At 40.0% G+C, this 15,647-nt stretch overlaps 1 protein-coding gene across 1 annotated transcript; it reads right to left on the minus strand.

Moving 5' to 3' along the window:
- Window positions 1-9,964: 9,964 nt before the first annotated feature.
- On the minus strand, window positions 9,965-14,020 carry elf3 (E74-like factor 3 (ets domain transcription factor, epithelial-specific)). Its single transcript, XM_008305313.1, has 9 exons — window positions 13,894-14,020; window positions 13,644-13,804; window positions 12,869-13,102; window positions 12,573-12,680; window positions 12,338-12,484; window positions 12,161-12,247; window positions 11,943-12,056; window positions 11,527-11,722; window positions 9,965-10,955 (listed from the first exon to the last, which is right to left on the minus strand). Exons 2-9 carry the CDS (start codon window positions 13,795-13,797, stop codon window positions 10,850-10,852), a joined length of 1,146 nt encoding a protein of 381 aa, XP_008303535.1. The 5' UTR covers window positions 13,798-13,804; window positions 13,894-14,020; the 3' UTR covers window positions 9,965-10,849.
- Between the last annotated feature and the right edge of the window lie 1,627 nt (window positions 14,021-15,647).

Raw genomic sequence — 15,647 nt, forward strand, 5'->3', positions numbered from 1 at the left:
GTGCTTAGCACTGTTGCCTCCAGTGTGGTCTTTTTCAACAAAGAAGTGTTTGTGGTGAAATATAAATGTTAACAGTCAACTCAGAATCATGAACAAACCCTGATTTGATTTTGCTAAGTTACTTAAGGCAAGATTTTTAAAAAATCGATTTTTCATCAATCGTTTATCGGTACCTTAACTTGAGCAGGTGTTTTTCAGGGTTTCCCACGAGAGTTGAACTTCAACATTTTAAGGCATGTTGTTATACACCTTTACAAACATATTGGTGAAGAAGTTGTTTGGTAGCGATTTAGTTGCCAGATTTTTATATTATTTCCTTACTACAAACGTCATAATGAAATGAAATAAAAATATCACCAACAACCACAAATTGGATTTGAACCAATCCTTTACTGCCCACACCGGTAGCTGTTTTCAATGCTGTTAGACAAACTAACAGTTACAATACTCTAAAAATTGAGTATTGTAACTTTGATTAGTGCTTGGCCATTTTTACAATTCTGCTTGCATTGTGCATTATATTTCTGGTCTGTTATGTTTACAATGAGGTATTACAAACACACAGTGAGGTTTCTGTATGACAGGGACAGTCAGTAGCAGTAGTTACACATTCACAGGGCAGCTTTAGTCATCCTAAATTATCAGTATAAGTAGCATCAAGTCGTGCAGCACTTTACTTAATCTTTTGATCTGCTTTTGTCTCACAAAGGCCAAGAAATAGGTGCTTTTGAGCATTATTAGTCAAGAACACAACTAGACCTGCCATAAATAATAACAGATTGAAAGAAGACCATGACAGCGATAGTTACTGTGTACATGCTACAAGTAGACTGAAACTGCCCTTTTCCTTTTCAAACTGATACATTGTGGCTGTATATTGGTGCATTTAAAATAATCAATCAATCAATCAATCAATCAATCAATCAATCAAACTTTATTTATAAAGCACTTTTCATACATGACATGCATCACAATGTGCTGTACATTACAGAGCACAATCAGGAGGGATCAGAGGATATAAAATGCAAAATAAAATATTAAACCCCACCCACCGTCCCAGCCCAGATTTAACACAGAATGCCACTCACACACACACACACAGACACGCACACACAGGGACACCAAGTCAGGTCTCTACAGAAAGCCACAGAGGACAGAGGAAACGCCATCTTGAAATAAAATGGGGAAACACAGGAGCAAAAACTAAAATGATAAAATCATAAGATATAAATAACTAATTGAAAAACAAAAATTGAAAAAAATAAAGAACTGTTTAAAACCAAAGTATAAAAGAAAATAAATGAAAAGTATTAAAACATAAAATAGTAACTCTGAGACTTAAGTGGAGTGAAATCTATACGAGTAAAGGAGTAGACTAAAAGAGAGGCTAAAAGAACAAAACTAAAATCAGCTAAAAGCCAGATCAAAAAGGTAGGTCTTGAGTTCGCCTTTAAAAATATGAACAGTAGGTGCTGCCCTCAGGTCTTCAGGTAGACTGTTCCACAGACAGGGGCCATAATAGTGATATGATGCCTCACCATACGTTTTGGTTTTCACTTTGGGGACTATTAAAAGACCACTACCTGAAGACCTGAGGGCTCTACTGGGCTCATATGATAAAAGCACATCAGATAAATAAGAAGGACCAAGACCGTTAAGAGATTTATAAACTAATAAAATAATCTTAAAATCTGTTCTAAAAGATACAGGAAGCCAATGCAGAGATTGTAAAATTGGTGTAATGTGAGCTCTTCTTCTGGTCTTCGTCAGCATGCGTGCAGCTGAATTTTGCAGCAGCTGAAGCTGTGAAATGTTCTTTTTCGGAAGACCAGAGAGGAGAGCATTACAATAATCAATTCTGCAAGTAACAAAAGCATGGACAAGAGTCTCTGCATTGGCTTGAGAGAGAAACTGGCGCACTCTAGAGATGTTCTTAAGATGATAAAAAGCCTTTTTGGTAGCATCTTGGATGTGTGGCTCAAAGCTGAGGTTAAAATCAAATGTAACTCCCTAGTTTTTCACTTGTTTACAGGGATTAAAAGACAGTGCTTGAAGTTTGTTCTCCAGTTTCTCTCTCTCTGGACCTGTACTGATGACTAAAACTTGAGTTTTGTCCTGGTTGAGTTGCAAGAAGTTGTCTGTCATCCACAACTGGACGTCTAAGATACAGTAAAAAAGGGCATCAATGGGCCCTGTGTCATCAGGAGACACGGCCATGTAGAGCTGTGTGTCATCAGCATTTGCTGTGAAAGTTAATGCCGTGTCTCCTGATGATGTCTCCTAATGGTAACACATATAGATTAAAAAGTGTGGGGCCTAAAATCGAGCCCTGTGGAACGCCACATTCCATTTCGTAGGTTCTTGATGAGCATTCCCCAGTACTAACATGAAATTTTCTGCCATTTAGATATGTCTTAAACCAGTTAAAAACAGTACCAGAGATGCCAATGCGGTTTTGAAGTCTGTTTAAAAGAATTGTATGATCCACTGTGTCAAAGGCAGCACTCAGGTCCAACAGGACTAAAACAGAGATCAGTCTTTTATCCATGTTGGACCTGACGTCACCTACGATTTTGACCAGTGTTGTCTCTGTACTGTGATTTTTTTCTAAAACCTGACTGAAATACGTTACCAATATTTTTAGAAATCATAAAATCATTTAACTGGTTAAAAACAATCTTTTCTAAAATTTTGCTTAAAAATGGCAGGTTGGATACAGGTCTGTAATTATCAGGAACTGCTGTATCCATGTTGTTTCTCTTCAGAAGGGGTCTGACACAGGCTGTCTTAAAGGCAGTGGGAAAGACCCCTGTCTGAAGAGAATAATTAGCAATATTAATAACTTCATCTTTAAGATCATTAAAAGAGGTTTTAAAAGGGGATGTGGGGATAGGATCTAAAACACAAGCCACTGATCTAAGATGGGAGACAACCTCTTCAAGCTCTGCAGCATCAAACAGGACAAACCTCTGCAGTGTTTCCCCATTTAAAAACAAAGACTCAGAAGAGCTAAAATCACCAGGCTTATGGTTTAAAAAGTTTGACCTGATAAAATCAATTTTACTTCTGAAGTGGACTGCAAGGTCTTCACATGATAACTCTGAATTAAAATGTTGATTAAAATCAGGATTGGTTAGTTTGTTTTTTGTTGTTAATGTAGCATATCATGAAAAAGATTATTATTTTTGATCAGTTATTTAAGAAAATTTTATATTTTCTAGACTTACCACAACCATCCATCCATCCATTATCTATACACCACTTAATCCTCACTAGGGTCAGTCTATCACAGAGCTACAGTAGAGACAGACAACCAAGTACACTCACATTCACACCTTCAGACAATTTAGAATCACCAATTAACCTCAACATGTTTTTGGACTGTGTGGGAGGAACCCGGAGTACCCGGAGAGAACCCACGCTGCACACAGAAAGATCCCAGGTGTCCTCACCGGGACGCGCACAGGCGACCTTCTTGCTGTGAGGCAATGGTGCTAACCACCACCCATGTTGCAACCCAGACTTACCACAGGTAAAGTCAAATGTTTCAAGCATTTTTCTATGTGATAACTATGGTCTACAGCTCAAGATATGTTAAACGTTGCCATAATCTTGTCGAAGATGGCTGACTTGAAAGTCGCTTTATCCAAGCATATTAATGAAATCCTGATTGGAATGGATAAGTGCTGGCCATTGTTCTGCTAGAGCTGCTGGGCAGTCTTCAGCTCTATTGTTGCTTGATCTATCAGCTGCCTTTGACACTGTTAACCACCAAATCGTCCTCTTCTCACTAACTGAGCTTGGCATCTCAGGATCTGCTCTCCACTGGTACGTGTCCTAACTATCAGAGAGATACTTCAGAGTATCTTGGAGGCAAGAAGTGTCTGAACCGCACAGTCTATCCACAGAGGTTCCTCCAGGGTCAGTGCACAATCCCCTCCTCTTCTCAATATACACAACTTCACTTGGCGCAATATCGACTCCCATGGTTTCTTATACCATTGCTATACCCTGCTCTTCCTGTCGTTCCCCCACAGATGACCACACGGTTTCTGTCCCAATTGCATCATGCCTTGCAGGTATCTTGGCATGGATGAAAAAAACACCACCTTCAACTCAACCCCTCCAAGACGGAGTTCCTTGTCATCCCAGCCAGTTCCTCTATACAACAAGAAATCAAAATCCAGTTTGAATCAACCCAACTGAAACCCACAAAGGCTGCCAAAAATTTGGGTGTCATGATTGATGACCAACTCATGTGGCCTCTGTTGCTTGTTTGTGTCGATTTGCCCTGTACAACATTAGGAAAATCCGACTCTTCCTGCCTGAACATACAACACAATTCCTGGTACAGGCTCTCATAGCTGGAGGCCAAAGTCGAGCAGAACAACACGAGAGATGTGTGGACTGGAATGAGGGAAATCACTGGCTTCAGTGTGAGAGGCAGACAGCCAGTGAGCAGGCCGGACAGAGCAGATGAACTGAACTGATTCTTTAAAACAGTTCAGATTCAGTTCATAGCCCATAGCTGTGTCCTCCTCCTCCACACACTCTGGCTTCTCCAGGGAGATGGTGATTGACTTCAAGAAGAAGAGGATGGCCACACAGCCCCTGAACATCCTGGGAGAGGACATTAAAGCGGTGGAGGACTAAACTGGAAGATCAACACCGAGGCTGTATACAAGAAGGGGATGAGCAGACTCTACTTCCTGAGGAAGCTGAGATCCTTCGGCGTGTGCAGCAAGGTGTTGGACATTTTTTATCAGTCTGTTGTTGCCAGTGCAGTGTTCTCTGCTGTAGTCTGCTGGGGAGGCAGCATCGGAGACGGTGACACCAACAGACTGAACAAACTGATCAGAAAGGCTGGCTCCGTAGTAGGTTGCAAAGCAGACACCATGTAAGCTGTGGTGGAGAGGAGGACTCTGAAAAAACTGTTATCTATTCTGGATAACCCCGACCACCCTCTCCACCCCCTTCTGGACAGGCAGCGGAGCTTCTTCTCAAATAGACTGATTCAGCTCCACTGTCACAAGGACAGATAAAAGAAGTCTTTCCTGCCTAGAGCAATCACCCTGTACAAAACCTCGCCTCTGTCTGGCAGAGAGCTTTCTCAGCTCTCCGCTCTGTAAAATGCCTTAGTTTTGCACTGTTTTTCAATTTGCACATTCTGTACAGTTCATTTATTTATCTTTATCTTTATTTTTTTTATTTTTTAATATTATTTAACTTTAGCCCTTTCTTGTTGTGATTTGGTGTTTTCTTTTTTGCTGCTGTACCGTAATAATTTCCCAGGTCTGGAACAAATAAAGTATTTCTATTCTATTCTATTATTCAAATATCACACATCAACTGCTGCAACTCCTAACTGGCAGGTCTCCCTGCATGCACCGTCAAAGCTCTGCAGATGATTCAGAATGTAGCAGCACATCTGGTTTTCAACCAGCCAAAAACAGGCCATCACCCCATTTTTCAGATCACTTCAATGGCTTCCAGTTGCTGCCCACATCAAATTCAAAACTCTGAAAATGAAAACAGTTCCCTCCTACATGAACACTCTCATTCAGGTCAATACTCCCTCCTACTCACTATGCTCAGCCAACAAAAGGTCCCTGATACAACCACCACAACAGGGCCCAAGGTCGATAGATAGACTCTTCTCCTCTGTGGTTCCCCGGTGGTGGGACAAGTTACCAAACTCTGTTCAGTCTGCATAGTCCTCTCAATCTTCAAGAAAAGACTAAAGACCCAGCTCTTCACTGAACACCTCTGCACTTGACAGACACAAAAATAAAAAAAATAAAAAAATAAAAAAATAAAAAAACGAATTACCTCCCGCACTGCCTGTAGGCATCAATGTCCTATCACACTTGAACTTGCTTTATGGTACTTATCCAGGTTGTTTTCTCCTGACTAGAACCTTGCAGGGCTGCAAGGTGGCTTGGTGGTTAACACCGTCACCTCGCAACTACAAGATCCCCAGTTCACGGCCTGCTTAGGATGCCTGGGTTCTTTCTACATGAAATTTGTATGTTTTCCCCGTGCACTGTGGGTTCTCTCTGGGTTCTCCGGCTTCCTCCCACAGTCCAAAAACATGTTGAGATTAATTGGTGGTTCTGAATTGTCCGTAGGTGTGAATGTGAGTATGCCTGTCTCTAAGTGTAGCCCTGTGATGGACTGGTGGCTTCTCCAGGGTGTCCCCTGCCTTCACCCTGAGTCAGCTGGGATAGGTTCCAGCCCACCCACGACCCTAGTGAGGATTAAGCGGTGTATAGACAATGGATCGATCGATCGATCCTTGCTTATATTGTATCTACTCTTGTATGTACACTGCTTTGGATAAGCAAATGAAATTGTAGAATTTGATTTGCAAAAGATTTTTGTTGCACCATGACCTTCTAACACAAATAGACAGGATTAATCACGTTGGAGAGTAAATTTTTATTTAGACCTTGTGTAAAGGAAATCCCAGACAGAGCTTAATCTTGCTCTACAACTATTTTTACCAAGAAGAGCTTTCTGGCTTTCTTCTACTCCTCCAGTGACTCTCAGGTAGAGTCTAGTGTAGGTACTGCTTGTCCTTAGCCTGCAAGCCTCTTGCTAGCTAAAAACGCCTTAGTCAGCTAGCCACCAGCGTGCTCGTCCCCTGCTAGTCCCCAGTCAGCTGTCCAGTACCTATGACTAAAGCTGACTGGTCCTGTCTGATCTGTTTTTGTTGTTGTTTTTAGATAAACAGTGTGAGTGGAACTGCAATTTAGTAGGAAGTCAAAAAATTTACTTTTTGGATGTGTTACAGCCCAAGGCAGGGGTGGGCAATCCTGGTCCTCGAGGGCCACAATCCTGCATGTTTTAGATGTTTCCCTCTTCTAATGCACCTGATTCAAATGATCAGGATCGTTATCAGGCTTCTGCAGAGCTTGATGATGAGCTGGTCATTTGAATCAGGTGTGTTGGAAGAGAGAAACATCTAAAACATGCAGGATTGTGGCCCTAGTGGACCAAGATTGCCCACCCCTGGCCCAAGGTTTTTGTGCCATTTTGTCATGTGGACTTGTGACCACGGTATGTTGAGATGACCAGCTGTGGCTGGTTGAGAGCTCGCTTCAGGACACCAGCTGCCAGTCATCTCGGCTAATTAACCTGGAGCTGAAAACCTGCACTCCGGCCCACCACACCTGGCTATAAAAGCCACCACAACCTTTAAGCCAGGGCTGGCTGGGATTTAGAGTGAACAGTCAGTCCCGGTGCCTCTCGTTCTGTGTCTTTTGAATTTGTGGAAATGTAACTTCTTTTGGCAGCTGCTAACTCGGTGGGGAGTTTTTGAGTGAGTCTCAGTGGAGTCCATGACTCCCGTTAGCAGCTGCACAACTTTGTGAGGAAGTTACTCGCGTCCGGTGTCTTCGTATTCTGTGTTTTGAGGCACCAGTTTGTTTTAGTTTATTTTGTTATGTGTGGATGTTGTTATTAGGTTTTTGCGAAAGAGTTTAGATTTGTTTGCTAGCTTTGCAACTCTGTTAGCCTTCATTTGGTTATGTTTGGTTCTTTCATTTGTAGCAACATCCACCCTCTTTTGTATTGTCAATTATGTTATGTTCATTTACGTTACTGAGCAATAAATTGCTTTACCTGAACCATTTCCATCTGGTTTCCAGTTACATCCAGCTGACCCTAGAGGCTGGATCGTAATAGGATGGTACAAATATGTTTCCTTGCATAAGCAGTGTTAACTCTGGAACATGCTATTCATGTACACAAATGAAAATTGCAACACCTGGCCTCTACATTCAATATATGTGATCACTGTTAAATATTAAGTAGGAAAAACATACCAAATAAAACATTCACATGACTTCACTGTGACAAACACACACATGGTGTCTGTGGTAGAAAGTGTATTGCGATGCTTACTGCACTGAAGAAAGGAAAAATAAGAAATTCAGGCTTTGCAGTGTGCAGCCTTCAGTTGCAGCTTTGTGCAAATGGCCAGAGTCACTGTTTTGAATGAACCAAATAAATAAGGACTGGAGTGTCACTTGAAAGTGAATAATTTCTTATTTGTTTGGATCACAAACAAACAAACAAAGAAAACACCACATAAATAATCTTGCATACCTCAAAGCTTTTGCATCTGCATACTTGCATGGAGGATGTATTAAGACTTGATATTCATTTAGTGTTGAAGTGCAAGTAGTTCCTATGTCCCCAACGTTGCAGCACCACCTATTTTGTCAAGGCTTACAAATGAATAAAGTCTTTTCCTGCTTACCGGTCGAGGCAGATGGCCATCTTCCCTGAGCCTGGTTCTGCTGGAAGTTTGTTTTCCGCCCTCCCCTGGGGGAGTTTTGGTTCCTTCCCACTGTTGCCAACTGCTTACTCATAGGAAGTCCAAAGGCTACTTTGGATTGTTGGTTTCTCTGTTTAAATTTGTAAGGTCTATACCTTACTTTGTTAAGCGCTGTGTGATAACGTGTTGTAAACTGCGCTATACAAATTGAATTGAATTGAATTGAATTGAATTACCCGCCACTCCAGTCTCCCACATACTTCCTTTTTGTTACGAAATATTAACATTACAGTTGTTAATGCATACTGACTTACATTCAAAAGTGACACATTATAAGGCTCATTTGAAAGCTTTAATGAAAATATTAGGTTGCATTATTCTGTCAGGGGTTTTATCTACCAGCTGTGCCTGTTGAAAGGAGGCTTCTCTGTTGTTGTGTAACATTGCCATTTTGTGAAGCTATCCTAGGTCTTATAAACAGGTCTTACCAGTATTTATGACACCACACTAATGAGTGGATAATATTATGGTGTCAGTGCATGGCCAAGATTTTGCTCTAATATGCAGTACAAGTAAAGTCAAACACAGTTGTGTCGGGTTTATAATTAGGGTTTCCAATATGATTATGTATCATTCACAGCATCATATCTGTCCACCTCAGTTCAATTACTTGTTCTCTGTAGGAAATCAGAGATTATCAAGTTCAACAAAGAATGCACCAACCCCAGAGTTTTACCCCATGTAGTACAAAGTGCATTCACATGCAACTTTGCTAACTAATTTATGTTCAGTGGTCACACTTGATGCCAAAGGCCAAAGTTGACAGTTTTGAATTTTTATACAGAGTGGTAGAAGACAATATAAGGAAGTTGGGACAATATTATTTGCCTCTGTGTGGCAGTCTTCACAATGACTGGGGTATTCATTTTGGCAACAAAAGAATAACTAGAAACACGTGATTGGAGTCATAGGAAATAAAAGATTTTTTTAAAAATTGCACATGCAACTGAAAACAACACGTCTGTTGTATTAAAATGCCTTCTCAGTTTTCTGTCTCTCTGTGCTGACCCTATGTTGGCTCTGTGATGGGCTGGTGTTGTCCAGGATATGCCCTGCCTTTGCCCTAAGTCAACTGAGGTAGGCTCCAGCCTGCTGCGACTATACAAGATAAAGTGTTGTACATAAAATGAATGGAAGAATGACTAGACTAAGTCCTTTGGTAGCTGTGAATGTGGCTACCATTTTAATTCCTGACTACTACTGGTAACATGCATCAAACAGAAAACACTATATTGTGAAAATGGCCAATATCACGTTTCTAAACTTCAAAGAGAAACATTCTTGTAACATAGACAATATGATAAAGGCTAGTAGAATTAAAATTAGCCCAGAGGGAGAGATTTTGTCTCTCTGTTAGTCCTAGATTTTTATGACCTGGCATTTATAGATGCCAGTACGATTTAGTCACCATCTATATCACTTGCACTTTGATTATTTTTTGTTTACTATGTTTATTATCTGTGACATTTAGACTGTAGACTTCCACTAAATGCACCTTTGCAAATTGTATTAATTTTTTGTTTGTATTTAAACAGTTGAGGAATCATACAAACACCATGCTATGTGTACTACATAGTGTATGCTGATAAGATCATACCACATGTGTAAATATCAGTCGCAAAACAGGAAGTCCAAGATTTATTTGTATTTTTAAAAATCCGTAGAAACACTATGTCTTTAATTAATAGATCTCAAGAGTGAGATTCACTCCACATACCACACATTTAGGACAAAGATAGATTAATGGATTAAAAGTAGATCAATGACATCAAGACAATCACAGAAACAACATGCAACTGATTTCTGACTGATTAATTAAAAACTTTTTTTACAGGTCATAATCTAAAAAAACAGATCACATCACATAATGTGATTAAGTTACTCATCAACTACATGACGTAAACACACTTTACAATAAGTAATAGTAATAGACATGTAGTGCATATTGTTACTGTGGTAATTTAAGGTCACATCCCCCATCTTTCTCTGTTCCGTCTCTTTACATTGTTTATCCCACACTTGGTCGAGGGTTCAGATCCACAACTAATTTTACATTTGCCCTACCTCAGTCTTGTTTCCAGTGAGACAAAACAAAACCAAAGTTACAGTGAAAGATGAGGATGAGTGAGTCCTTCATTCGTAAAGAAGATTAAGCCTAACATAGGGGTGACATTTGTACAACTGTAAATAGGTTGCTTTATCAGCTATTACTATGAGATGTACTGTTATTGTGTGATCATCTAAAATGATGTATACTGAAGTATTGCGCACATAGATTCTGTAGTGACAATCAAAAACACATAACATGTAAAATATTAATATTGGTTCATAAAACCTACAAGTGCCAAAAACACTGGCATACATTTTCTGCAACATCTCCCTTCTTAGAGGAAGTACGTGTCTTAATCTTTTCATACAGTAAGGGTTTTTTTTCTCTCCTTCTGACAGCACATATGGGTATTTGTAGTTCCTGCTCTACTACTCTGATTTGCTTTCTGCCTTTCTGCCTCACATGCCAAGCTCCTCAATCTTCCAGCCACTGGAGTTCTTCCCGAATTTGTATACAAGCCTCCGGCCGTCGACACGCTCCAGGATCTCTCTCTTATAGTAATACCTAAAGGGCCAGAAGGATAAATTGGTCAGGTTTGACACACAGCCTAAACAGTTTGCTTGATCAATTGATCAATTGCTCCACTTAACTGATTTAAAACACTTGTTAGTAAATGTCAAAAGTGGCTTCCAGTCTCCTTTAGAATATTCTTTAATGGGTATCAGCAAAGGATTTTACATGTCATGGCCTGGATGAGCTTTGTTAATTGAACCAGTAGAGGCAACACTGATAATATCACTGTGACATCACCAGGAAGTATATTGATTTGTTTGGATCAAATTTAGAGAAAGCCTACATTACAAATTTACAAACTTGTGGTGTTCAGAGAGTCCCTTTAACTTGGACCAACAACATAAAGTTAAATTGTCTGTAATAGCTGCCTATGTTGAAACATGTAGAACACATGTCTCTGTTTTGTGTTTTAGGTAGTGCCACAATGCCAGTGTTGTGAACTTCTGAACCATATCTCAAAAATAACTGGCCAGTTTCAGGTTCAGGAAGACAGATGAACAGTAATGAAACAGCTGCAATTTTCTAATCCAACTTCTCTTTATTAACTGCTTCTTGAACTTACCTCATGGCACGGCTCAGTTTTTCATATGTCATGCTGCTGTTTTTCTTCTTCTGTCCCCACATCTGAGCCACAGCCTCGGACTTGAGGAACTTAAAAACACCCTCGTGGCGGTCCTCCCACTTCATCAGGCCCTGGTTCCTCTCTGGGTGGATCAGAATGTCCCTGATAAACTCCCACAGGTGAGTGCCGCGAGGTGCTGCAGACAGTGGTGCACAATAAGCTAAATATGTTTTTGCATCCTCCTCAGCATGAGCATGTAAGGCAAACTGATATGAACCTGTGGCCTGATAAAAATGCAAAGTGATGCAAAAGGGAATCTATAAAACAACTCAGCACTGTTCAGGTGCAGTTCAATATTGTACAGTATTTTACATGATTAATAATACAGTATGATGTTTCTTCCAACATTGCCTCACCATGTTTATTTTTCTTTGGATTGTCATATATGCTGCTGTGCTCTTTGCTGAATTTAGGAGGACGCCCCCGCGGTCGCTTCAATCGAGACTCTCCTTCTTTTTTGATGTGTGGCTCTGTCAACACAACAGTTAACTGTTAGACATATACATAATTCAGTGACACTGCTGGGACTGTAAGCAAAGAGCCTCACAAACAAGGAGTTTTTCTGCTTACTCACTTAAGATCACAGGGTAGGAGAACTCTGGTTCTGATTCGCTGCAACCAGACTCTGGAGAGCCAAGGCTTGCAAAGCCAAACATGCCACCTGAACACATTAAAGATATGTTTCAGAAAAACAGAATGCTTAAGAAATTGGGAGGTGATAAACATGTAAACATGAGAATAAAATATTCACTGTTGGAGGAGGAGCTGTACTCGCTGTCAGACTGATTATCAGACAGGTACTCAGTGTCTTCCAGAGGTGTCACGGGTTCCATGGTCAGACTGGTCAGATTATAGTCATCCTGGTAGTCAAACTCTCTTTTGCTGACAGCGTCTTCGGCTATAGGTAGTTATGTAACAGTGTTAGCTTATAATTTTCCACAAAATATATATAATGCCAGTATATAACATCTCTATACAATATGTACCTTGGCCAATACGAATGGTGCTGAGCAAAGGGAAGTTTAGGTTGTCCAAGAAGTTGTCCAGGAGCTGACAGGTTTCATTCAGCTCTGGTCCTGATAAGCTTTGCAGGTCTGGGAAGAAAAGACATGAAGAGATGAAAAATAGGATGTCTTACCCAAAAAAAAATATAAAATAAATTGAACTTTCTCCACAAAATCAAATGATATTTTAGAGCAGAAATTACAAAAGATTAACTACATCTGGATATGTTACAGGTGTGAGATTATATAAATTGTAATTAATCAAAGATGTAGCTTGCCATATTTGGTCTTGTATTCCTGCAGACTCTGGTGAAGGTGTGGACCAAGCTGCAGGCCAAAGACCTCAGTCATATGGTCCTGATTCATCTGACAGAGAGTTAGGCCATCCATGGTACAGTAGTCCAGGCTCAGGGTGCTTGCGTCAAACTTAGTGGTCTCTACGTGGTCACTGATCCACTCTAGAACATGGTCTGCTGTCCAGCAGTGAGGGTTGATCTGCCTGTACCACTGACCTGCAAAGTGACAACAAGGAATTACTTGACATTCTTTAGAGAATGGATGGTGTGTATACATTATGATTCATCTGTGCTCTAGTTGCATAAGTCAGAATCAGCTTCAGCAGCTATACATAGCACTGCATCACAGGCATGGTATTGTATCCTTGTCTGGATTTTGTCTCTGTGGTCAGACAAAAGAAGCAAACAGAACTGTTTCAACTATGAGGTTGCAGCATTCTTCTGTTTGACGGTTGTACTAAGTTACACATTGGCAGCCTGGTAAATAATTAAGCTGGCAGTGGATAAATGAGGTCAAAGTAAAGTTGAGCAGGCAAATGGTTCCACTGGCTGTGGTTTGAAATTAAGGATCCTGTTTACTGTGAGATTAGTCTGTAGCTGAAACTGCCAGGTAACTTAGACTGGTTGATAATGGTTAACAGAGGCTTCAGGAGCCCATGGACTAATCCTATTGAATTTATTTAAGGGAAACACAGAAAAAAAATTGAAAGCAGTGATAAAGCAGAAATCTCACACCAGCAGAGAAGGTTCCTCTCACCGCTTATGATAGAGTTGTATGCTGGATTGCGGATCTGTAGGGTATTGATGCTGGGCAGCACATTCAGTTGTTGTGGCAGGACATCGGGCGAGCCAGTCTGATACATGGTGAGGTTGGCATGAGTCAGGATACTGCTGAGGCACGGTGATGACATGGAGACACTGAGAAAAATAGAAGAATATACTTATCTACACACAGTACGAAAACAAAAAACAAATAAATGCAGAAAATCTGTTTTTAATGTTTTTACCTGCTCACGGCACAAGCCACAATATGATAAAGTATGATGCTCCAAGACAATCCAGTGTATGCTGTATAATTTACCTGCCTCTTCTCTGTGCAATCTCTGTCACTCTGAGGAAAAGATGCACCTGCTGCATTTATCCACGTAAGAAGTTTTATACCTCTGTAAAGGAGTGAGGGATGGACTCAGGTGATTCTGGGGAATTCCACCCGAACTTGGCCACACCTACATCCCTCCTCCTTCTCCGCTTTCCTTAGAACTTGATCAACAAAACAAACCTGTCCTGCTTTTCATGTGAAGCCTTTTTTCTATCTCTACGACACCATCTCAGTTAGAGTTAAAATATATTATCATTAACACTAACATAGTTACCAATTGTGCTTTGCACTCAAATTTAGACAGCAGTGCAATAATTTGTTGGAAACTTTTCACATCAATTATAACAATTACAAAAAAAATGCTTTCTCAAACAGGTCATGCAGTTTCATTTACCTTAGTAAATGACCACTTTAGTTAGTTTTTTTTTCTTCTAGTCCTTTTCTTTTGTCTCAAACGAGTGTTTTTGTTTTAACAAAGAATGGTCTGTGATTAATTAAAACAAAGTAAGACTTTCCCTATACAATGCAACTGTTTTGAACTGACTTGACTTTATCATAGTTCCATGACGCAGATGCTTTTCACTCCCACAAAAAAGGGGGTGTGGAGCGTATGGTTGACACCAGTTTGCAGATGGACACATTTTCTAAAAATAGATGCACACAGTTTGCATAACTGGTAAATAGCCAACATTGTGCAGACGTAGTCTTATTAGTTTAAACAGACCTTACCAAGACTGATAACAGAACTCTATCAAGCTGCTTTGTATTCCACTGTGCTCAGTTACTTCCTGATATGTATAACACACACTGCCAGTAAGGTTGCCTCACGTTTACAAAATTATATACATCGACCCATATTCAAGACAATTCAAAAGAAAATATACACACAAGTCTAACATGAAGTTTTTATGTTGAGCGCAAAACACAAAACACAATGTATAAACATACATGCAATGTATAGATATACATGCAAAAAAAAAACCTCAAAACTGACCCTTTGTGTTTGCTCAATGATGTCAGCCTATGTATTTAGTACTGTAGTGTTGATTTTGTTGCTTGCACATCTTCTAACTTTATCTCTGATTTCCGTCTCTGTGCAAACTTTGATTGGAGTGGCTGAAACGTCTATCAGCACTGTATGCTGGTTGGATAACAGTCACACTGCCTTTGACTCAATTTAGGTTACTCACAGTGCAGAAGATGATTGTGTTTATATGTAGATTTTCTCTTACTCTGTGTAAACTCAAAAAGAGGTAAGCAGAAAAAACACAGCATGAAATGAAAATGCGTTGTTTTTGGAAGTGCGAGCAGTACTGTAATATTAACATGACAAACAAACCTGGTAATATAAATTTATCAGAAAACATTGTGAACAGAATTTAAAGGACATGCTCGTTCAATTCAATTCATTTTTAATTTATATATCCCCAATATCCAACATGTGCCATCTCATAGATCTTAAGATAGTAAGGTTAAGACCTTACAATTTTTAAACCCAAATTTCCAAAGTTGCCTTTGGATTCCCTTTGACAAAGCAATCGGCAACTGGCGCCTTGCATATTGTTGTGAGTACTGATATCTTTGTGGGTTATATACAGTAGTAAAATATTCAATTGGCTTTTCTGTCACTGTACCCAAGAACCTTTCACAGGACTCAGAATG

This window comes from Stegastes partitus, unplaced genomic scaffold, assembly GCF_000690725.1.
Source record: "Stegastes partitus isolate 25-593 unplaced genomic scaffold, Stegastes_partitus-1.0.2 Scaffold2472, whole genome shotgun sequence".
Classification (NCBI taxonomy): domain Eukaryota; kingdom Metazoa; phylum Chordata; class Actinopteri; family Pomacentridae; genus Stegastes; species Stegastes partitus.

Coding starts and splice junctions, on each gene's coding strand:
- elf3 (XM_008305313.1), bottom strand. CDS start 13,797: ATGTCATCACCGTGCCTCAGCAGTATCCTGACTCATGCCAACCTCACC. Junction 13,103..13,643: donor ATACAACTCTATCATAAGCG/GTGAGAGGAACC, acceptor GTCACTTTGCAG/GTCAGTGGTACAGGCAGATC. Junction 11,723..11,942: donor TCCAAAGAAAAATAAACATG/GTGAGGCAATGT, acceptor CACTGTCTGCAG/CACCTCGCGGCACTCACCTG.